The sequence below is a fragment of the Lampetra fluviatilis genome, chromosome 25, assembly GCF_964198595.1.
Source record: "Lampetra fluviatilis chromosome 25, kcLamFluv1.1, whole genome shotgun sequence".
Classification (NCBI taxonomy): domain Eukaryota; kingdom Metazoa; phylum Chordata; class Hyperoartia; order Petromyzontiformes; family Petromyzontidae; genus Lampetra; species Lampetra fluviatilis.
In genome coordinates this window covers 5,315,446-5,324,992 of record NC_136299.1, presented here as the reverse complement: position 1 = coordinate 5,324,992, position 9,547 = coordinate 5,315,446, and the positions used below count along the sequence as shown (strand labels likewise).

Below are 9,547 nucleotides of genomic sequence, written 5' to 3'. Positions count from 1 at the left end.
GGGTAAAGTGTGGGTAATTCCACCTCTTCGAGGACATCTCGCAAAGCATGGAAGAGTAGGCCAAATACACTCCGGGCCTCTCCGCCAGCAGCGGCGCGAGCAAGATATTGCAGGGCTGCGCCTTAATCTTTCTTCACGGAAGGTAACATCACAGCATCGATATCATCATTATTCACGAGGGAAAAACCATAATTTAAATGTCGTAACCTTGGTTTTTATTCATGTATATTTTTAATTGAGTATTAAGTTCTGCACTTGCCTTGAGAATAAAGCATACCTTCTGTGCGATCATCACATAGATTAGTAGTCGAGAGAAAAAATGGCCATCTGCTCTATTCCCTCTTTTACCTAAAACATGTGGGCAATCAGGCACAAAATTGGGTAATTGTATTTACATAAAATGGAATTCCTGATGTTCCCTTTCTTGTCATTGACTTTGCAAGTAACATGTGCAATCACTGCGAATTTAATCTAACAGCAGCAACATTGTGCAAGAGGAACCATAAATCGTGACACTGTAAGTAAGAGCTTCTCTACAAGATCCTGGAAATGGTGTAATGGAATCAGCATTTAGAATTTTGTACGTTCACTCGTGCAATTTTGTTCCAAGTCCTCAATGCCGATCATCACCTTCACTGCAAGTATTCCTCAGGGATCCACCCTGGCTTTTTTTCCTTTGTTCAGTCGACATCTCCCCAATCGGTCGTCTCTTGGACAGTCACGGGGTTAACCGTCAAACCGACGCCGATGACACTCGATTCGCACTCTTGACTAACTCGCCGAGCTGCATTGGCATTCCGCGTGCCGAACGAATGCATCGTAAGGTCGCAACTTATTAACACGCAAAGTGTTCGCCACAAATGAACCACAACACCTTGCTGATCTCGTCAAGGAGCATAAACCATCATCACGCAAACTCCGGTCATCCTCGCAGCAGCGGGTTTTGGACAGCCATCGAACAACGCGCTTTCAGATGCGCTTCAGCGGCCGTCTGGAACGCTCTTCCTTCCGATATTTGGAAGCCACTGGAGCTATGCATTTTAAAATAAATATTGAAAACTAATTTCTTTAGAATAGTTTTTTTAGTTTGTTGTCCTTCCTACACACCTCCAATCAGTACGGTTGACTATGTATGGTGCGAAAGAAGTTCAACATACATACGTATAATTATACTCCACGATAACCTCCATTCAGGGCCCACTCAACCTTGCATATTTGACCTTACAGCACTGGTTTTGGTCAAATAAACTCTGGTGAAATGCCCCCCAAAAAATACGTAACTCTTTTCCTAGGCACCAGACAGCTGTTCACCATGGCTCCCTTAAAATCTCCTCATTGCTGGCTTCACCGTCAGTCTCTCAATCGCTTTAAAATCCTCCGCATCACCTTGAACTCCACATTATCATTCGACGGTCCAAGTCCTCAACACGATAGAGACACGCAGTCAACATCTCAGAGGCTTACGGAACATCTCCCCAATGTTCACGACAGGCACAGCAAACACTCTGCCTTGTGGAATTGGCGGTCCGCTCCTTGATTATTGCAACGCCATCCGTAACTCGGACATCAGAAGCAAAAAAACCTCAACAATCTATAACGACTCCAAAGAGGCGTCTGTCTCAAGCTGTCCTTGGCATTAGGTTTGGGCATAAAGCTTCCATGGCTTTGCTCATCACGTTGCTCTTGGCTCGCCATCACATCGAGAATACATTACACAAAATCGGGATCCTGTGCCACACAGACATCTCTCAAGGCCTCGAGTGGCACAGCGGTTATACGAGCCAGTTCTGGGCCTGCCCAAGGTTGACTCAGCCTCAAATGAGTTCTGTGTGTAAATATCGCCACTGGGGAGACAAAGGCGGCCGGGCGTGGCGGTGGCGTATGAGGGACTTTGAACTCTGGCTCCACGCATCTCGAGTTCTTGATCGAACTATGAGTCCAATTCGTGAAAATATGTGCACCATATGAATTGTGTTATTATATCAGCTGCAATTGAAGAACGTTTAGTCAATCTTCATTCGTACTGGAAGTACATAATATGTTTTGAATGACACACTTACATGATTACCTTCCGGCCTGTGGGCCTTCCCATACCACATCAGCTCTGGAAGTTGTTACACCAGACTTCTCCACGATGGTTAATGTCGGTCTATTGATATGTGGGCCCAAGACTGGATATCACTCGGCGCTGATGTTAAGTCGTGGCCGGGAATGGAACCCAGCTTGGCCCAGTTTGTAGCGGCCAAAGGCTTAACCAGTGAAGAGGCGAGAGCATAGCCAGTGTTAGGTAGGCGAGCTGGAGGAATATCTCCCTAAGTATCGAGTGGAAGGGGCTGTACCCCTTTGTGTTAATGTTACGTTGTAAACACATTCCTGCGGAGGGAGCTGGTAGGAACATTGGGTTTCTCGGTCAATGGCCAGGGTCAACGGCGGCGTGGTGTATTCCGCAAATATGGCCGACTGTGAGGGCGGGCACAAGCCGGCGTGAGTAGGTTAAACGTTGAGTTTTATGAGGGCACCACGGGGTGACCAGTCCCTCCCGACCCAGCCCCACCCCTCCCACCCCCCATCCAGCCCCACCCTTCCCACCCAGCCCCTCCCCACCCTCCCCACCCAGCACCTCCCCACCCTCCCCACCCAGCCCCTCCCCACCCTCCCTTCTCCACCCAGCCAGACCCCTCCCATTTTTGGATGCACGACGGACGGACGGACACAATAATCCCCTGTGGGCTGGTGGAACCAGGTGGTTCCTACCGGTATAGACGTGCTGACTCCAGAAGAGAGAAGTCTCCGCAAGTTGTAAACCCACTCCACGTGCATCGATGTTTGTAACGTCGCAGCTCCAACGCGGCACAATGCAGCCGGGTGGCGTTGCGCCATTGCGACGATTCAATTCGTGCGCTTGGAACGCATCGGCTGGACGCGTGGGACGGATTGCACAGCGACAAATCACGACTCCGCCAATCCTGGGGGAAATTTAACATGGCTAGCGTTTAACTATGAGTTTCATTTTCTTTGGCTCTTTTGGTAAAGTCACGTAGATAGAAAAAAATCAAAATAAAGAAAAAAAAGACACTAACGTAGACTGTAGCCTGGTTCTTAATCGGAGTGAGTGTACTGACAGTCTATAATGTGGACTGTAGCCTGGTTATTAAGTTTGGTGAGTGTACTGGCAGTCTATAATGTAGACTGTAGCCTGGTTCTTAACCTCGGTGAGCGTACTGGCAGTCTATAATGTAGACTGTAGCCTGTTTATTAAGTTTGGTGAGTGTACTGGAAGTCTATAATGTAGACTGTAGACTGGTTATTAACCTCGGTGAGCGTACTGGTAGTCTATAATGTAGAATGTCGCCTGGTTTTAAGCTGGTGATTGTATTGGCAATATGTATTATTTTTATTAACTTATTTTAATTTTATTTGTATTACTGAAAGAACCAGAATAAGTCTACATTATAGACTGCCAGAGCGCTCACTCAGTTTAATAACCATTGCTACAGTCTACATTATAGACTGCCAGTACACTCACCAAACTTAATAACCATTGCTACAGTCTTCATTATATATTGCCAGTACACTCACTCCGATTCAGAACCAGGCTACAATCTACATTAGTGTTTTTTTCTTTATTTTTATTATTTTTCTATCTCCGTGACTTTACCGAACGAACCAAAGAATATGAATTGCTGCAGTCACGAAAGTTTTCAGTCAAAATTTACGAGTTTCACATTAAAGGCATATAAGTGTCCACTCGCCGTAGCCGGTAATTTTTACGTTTCATAAACGAAAAGCAGCCAAAACTTTTCACTCGCATTCATAGCATTTGTAATCCTAATAATAGCAACGATAACTTTTGCATCGTGACGCAACGTGGCAAGGCAATTACGAGATCACTGCTGTGCCCATGCCCCCCAATCATATTGATGGCCGTTGTACCAACATTTGTTAGACCAAACCACAGCTTTCAAAATAGCGGAAGCACTAGAGCCAGAAAACCTCATTGAATACCACTACCATGTAGCTTAACCCAAACGCAAATATGGAACCGTGTATTTGCGACGGAAACCCACGTTTTAATCCATCGATGAACCACTGCCTCCTCTTTTCTGAGGCGAGTGCCAGAGCCGGCAGAACAACGTCGCAGACAGATTCTTTGAGAGTGAGAAGCGACTGTCAAATGATGATTTGTTTTCACAAGTTCCAGCTTCAGTCGGAGAACTTATTCTCGGATAGAAGGCCAACGAAAAGAAGAAACAGACTTTCACTCGGTTTTTCCCCTTTTTTTCTGGCAACAAAAAAACACCTTTTAACAAGAAATCGTGTCTGCATTAACCACAATGCTTGTGGTCAGAATGCAAACAAAAGCCTTACTCTGATAATATATGCATTGTCTTTTACGCCTTTTGGCGTCCTCTGGTCTAACACCGTTTGAGACGAGGCTCAAAAGAAAGCTGTCTCTGGTGTGGACCAATCAGTTTCAAAGACAATGCATATATTTCGATTTAAAGCTTTCGTGACTGCAGGGATTCATATTCTTAGATCTTTCGGTAAAGTCACGTAGAAGAGAAAAAAAATATAATGAAATTCTCACGACGTTTCGGCCACAATACAGGACGGCTGCTTGTGTTGTGGCCGAAACGTCGTGAGAATTGTATTATGCTTTATTTATTAATATTTTATTATTTCCCTTCTACGTGACTTTACCGAAAAATCCAAGAAAATGCATATATTATCAGAGTATTTTTTGTTGTTGCATTCTGACCACAAGCATTGCGGTTAATGCAGACACGATTCCTTGTAAAAGGTGTTTTTTTTTGTTGCCAGTAACAAGGGGAAAAAAAATCTATTCTCATATTTTGTTACCGGCAAAGGAGGACCCATGATGTAGACTTTAAATAATTTACCAGCACCAATAAAGCTTAGCTGCAATAACGAAGCCGTCACTAGACCTCACCCAACAGATCCCAAAGTTGCGAGGGCTCAACACACTGTGTGCCAGAGCTCACAGCTAAACAAAAAAAGTTGGAAATAAATGAATTCGCATTTCTGAAGACCAACGTTGTGACTCACGAGTCGACGCTGTCGGGTCCTTTGCGTCACTACGATGGATCGGCAGCCGACATTGGGCGACATTGGCTCGAATTCAACTCTTCTCTATCCATGAGTCCCACGTCAGTCCACATGGCATATCGGTGCACAGCGGGCAATGAAAGGGCCCAGCTGGGGGCATGGGCAGCCCTGACAGTGGCAGAGGAGAGGTCATTGTGTTGCATTCGCTGCAAGCTCACGAGGCCCAGCCACCTCGTCCACTCGTGCACAGAGAGGCAGAATCCCACCACAGTTATGCACCTGCTTGAGACGTGTTGTCCTTCCCCCGCACCCTCCGATTAGCACAGTTGGCTACGTGCGGTGCGAAAGAAATTCAACATGCATTACACTCCTGGATATGGAGCTTCTGCTGCTGCTGCAGCAGCAGGATGAGGAGTTCCATCTTGTCAGTTGATCTGTATTGTAACACATGGATCCATCCCAGACAAAGATCCACCCGTATAGCCTTAACAAACTGTTAGCGAGCACCTTTGAAATTCAGAACGGCACACGAGGGGGTGAGTGGCTGACACCACGCCCGGCCGCCTTTACCACCCCAGTGATGATGCTTACACACCTCACCAGGTACTAATTTGAGGCTGAGTCGACTTAGGGGAGGCCCACGACCGGTTAAGATAATCGCCACTGGTGTTGGCGGTGAGCGGGAATTGAACTCGGGACGTGGGTTTCGTAGCGCAGCGCGCTAAATGATACACTACCGCTCCCCAGACAGCAAACACACAAACACACACACAGGTTCATACACGTGATGTTCGTGCTTATATAACTAACCTGAATACACACGCGAGAGCTAGAATGGATCATTAATAGCCATCCCACATAGGCGGCGAAAAAGCGAATGCAATATTTGTCACAACCCGTGAAAAGTAGCACCCGAAAGAGACACCGTACTTGTGAACACATGCTTCATTTGCCCTGAAGGTGCATTTTGCGTATAACGGGAAATTAGCTGAGGTCATGTTCCCAAGCATATGTGGTGTTAGAATTATCCAGCAGATCGGGGTTCTTAAGTGAGTGAATCGCGCGTGACCTGCTTGTGCGTGCGTACGTACGTACGTGTGTGTGTGTTGAACGTCTTTTCGCACCACATGTGGCCTTCCGTGCTAATCGGAGGTGCTGGGATTGCAATGCACTCAGAGAGACGGAGGGCGAGAATACCTCTCCTCAATTGGGACGATCCGCTCCACTAATGAGGGTTTAAATGTAGAGCCATGATTTACAAGAACACAGATTATCTTCTCATGAACGACGGCAGGATCGTGAACTTTGTAGAGAGAGAAATATATAATGTGAAGGAAATAGTTGCAGAATATATATACACACACACACGCGTGCATATGATAAACTCAGTTTTTTATAAAGCGGCTTTCAACTTGGCTAATCTCAAAGCGCTGTATGTCAGAGGTTACAAAAAATATTCTGAAAATAAACTAAGGAAATTAAACGTTAATCCAAATAGCAATTGAAGCATAATCGGCAATGACATAAATTTCAATTGAACGTGAATTTTAAAGGGCCAGAATGTTGAATTACTATTCGCTTTATTTATGCGGTGCACCATCCAGTTTACCATGGGAGTCCAGTTTACCATGTAAGTCCAGTTTACCATGGAAGTCCAGTTCACCATGGAAGTCCAGTTTACAATGGAAGTCCAGTTCCCCATGGGAGTCCAGTTTATCATGGGAGTCCAGTTTACCAAGGAAGTCCAGTTTACCATGGAAGTCCAGTTTACCATGGAAGCCCAGTTCAACATGGAAGTCCAGTTCAAAATGTAAGTCCAGTTCACCATGGGAGTCCAGTTCAAAATGGAAGCCCAGTTTACCACGGAAGTTGAGTTCACCATGGAAGTCCAGTTCACCATGAAAGTCCAGTTCAACATGGAAGCCCAGTTGACCATGGAAGTCCAGTTCGCCATGGAAGTCCAGTTCACCATGGAAGTCCAGTTTACTATGGGAGTCCAGCTTACCATAGAAGCCCAGTTTACCATGGGAGTCCAGCTTACCATAGAAGCCCAGTTTACCATGGGAGTCCAGTTCACCATGGAAGCCCAGTTTACCATGGGAGTCCAGCTTACCATAGAAGCCCAGTATACCATGGGAGTCCAGCTTACCATAGAAGCCCAGTTTACCATGGGCAGGCGAGTCAGCAACCTGCGGCTCCGGAGCGGGACTGTTCCGCGACGCTATTTATTAAGGACCACCCCTCTGCTCTTCAGCACATGCATTGGCGGCTCTTAAAATATCGAGTTTTTTTTTACCGACCGCCCGACTGACGGTGTGACTCGGCAGCAGACGATGCCGGTATCGGATTGCCAATACCAGGGGTCGGCAACTAATATAACACAAAAAGAGCCGTTGTATTCTTAGAATTCAGTAAACACCCCCCCCCCCACCCCCTCGATATTTCAAGACCCGCACAATGCATGCACGCAACGTCACGAAGCACACCTCGAAGAGCCGCATGCGACTCCCGGAGCCGCAGGTCTGCCGAACGGTGGCCTAGACCGCATTGCCGGAGCTTACGATACACATACTCTTTGTTCTTTCGGTAAAGTCACGTAGGTAAAAAATGAAATAAAAATTAATAGAAATAAAATAATAAATCACGACCTTTCGGAGGCAACACAAGTCTCCGTCATCAGGTGGGACCGTCGGAGACTTGTGTTGCCTCCGAAACGTCGTGATTTTATTGTTTTATTTTTATTAATTTTAATTTCATTTTTTACCTACGTGACTTTACCGAAAGAACTAAGAGTATGAATCCTTGCAGTCACGAAAGCTTCAAATCTAAAACTTACGATACACGTTCATCTCCTGGTTAGTAAATACCATTGCGCACACGCTAAATCACAGTCACCGAGGCTGCTGATTACAGGGCAGCTCGTGCCCAGGGCAACGAGTTCGCTCTGCCCCCTGCGAGAGAGCGTTTAGCTTTGCCACCCGTGACCAGGAGTGCTCACGCGAAGCAACGGGAGGATATTGTACAATGACCCAGAAGAGGGGAAGAACTGCCCGTAAGCGAACTGTCTCAAGTGGCGGATTGTTATGCAACTAACAACAACAACAACCGGGACTTGCAATGTCCCTCTGGAAAGTTTTTACAGATTTTCCCCCAAAGCAGCCGTCTCGCTCAACATGAAGACAATCAAAGGAAGAAAACTAAACACAACACGGGACACTTGGAAATTATATTCGGTGTTATAAAGCGACAACACAATGGCTTTCAGACAGAGCAATGCGCCTCTATTTCTAAAGTTTCGTTGGCGAAGTCCTTCTCACATCGGTGGTCGTTGCACACCCAGGGTAAATTGTGCAGCGTATTTACGCTGCGAGAGAAATTTCCAGCCTGAACTTTCGGCCCAGAAAATTGACAATAGATTTTTTTTTACACAGGCGAGCCCAGAGAATTTACCGACGCCACCTTAAAAAAAATCAATTGCATTTCGTTCTGAAGGCTTTTTTGCTAGATATTGTATTATCCCCAGGATCAAAATCTATGATTAAAACCTAATGTTTGGATTTAAAGCAATCCCCAACTGTACGGCCCCACATATAAGAAGAATGTGTTTCTTTCAACACCTGAAGAGGTCTTTTCCCATCTGGCATGAGCAGAGCCGTCCCTATGGTACGGCAAATCGGGGCGACTGCCCTGGGCCCCGTACATTAGCGGGGGGGGGGGGGGGCGCTCCGACCTCACGGCGTCGAGATGTTAACTACCTCGCCTGGTATACAGGAGGTCGATCCCGACCCTGACACCTGTATATTTGGAGTTTGCGCGTTCCCCCCGTGGCCGCGTGGATTTTTCTCCGGGTCCTCCGGTTTTCGCCTCCACATTTGAAATCAACGTCACGCGTTCAGAGCATTTGGCTGCTATAAATGTCCACGTGATAAGCCACTTCGTTGAGCTGTCATTTGTGGCCAGATCACTTCTGCAAGAGAGCTATATCGCTCAGTGTGCCTGAGCTGGTAAAATAAAACAAGATGTAATGAAAGACAATGCATATACTACCAGACCATGTTTTGTTTTTGCATGTTCACCACAAGTATCTATGGTTAATGCAGAGACGATTCCTTGCAAAAGGTTTCAGTTTGGTGTTTTAACATCTTAACACCGAATCTTGATTTGAAGCTTTCGTACTCTTTGGTTCTTTCGGTAAAGTCACGTAGGTAGAAAAAAAACAATAGATCACGACGTTTGGATCGCAACAACAAGCGAGCGTCTTCAGGTGAGAGAATCAGACTGCTGTGGACGAGGCATTATGGACACCTGTTTTATTTCGAGAAAGAGTAAAACGTATTCTTAGATGTAATCCGTCCGGTTTAATTTGAAGGCTTCCGGGCGGGCCCCACCCCCACCCCCCCCATGGATGACCCTGTGCACAGGGCCTCTCAGACGCGCCGTGGGATGCAACAATAACCTCTCTCGCAGAGAGAACAACAAA

At 46.3% G+C, this 9,547-nt stretch overlaps 1 protein-coding gene across 1 annotated transcript in view; it reads left to right on the top strand.

Annotated features, from left to right (window-relative positions):
* The first annotated feature begins 5,443 nt into the window (after window positions 1-5,443).
* LOC144941610 (paired box protein Pax-9-like) overlaps window positions 5,444-9,547 on the top strand; it is a 77,683-nt gene continuing 73,579 nt past the window's right edge. Inside the window, exon 1 of the mRNA XM_078867930.1 lies at window positions 5,444-5,491. Coding sequence (XP_078724056.1) covers window positions 5,444-5,491 — 48 coding nt within the window. The remainder of the gene's footprint in view (window positions 5,492-9,547) is intronic.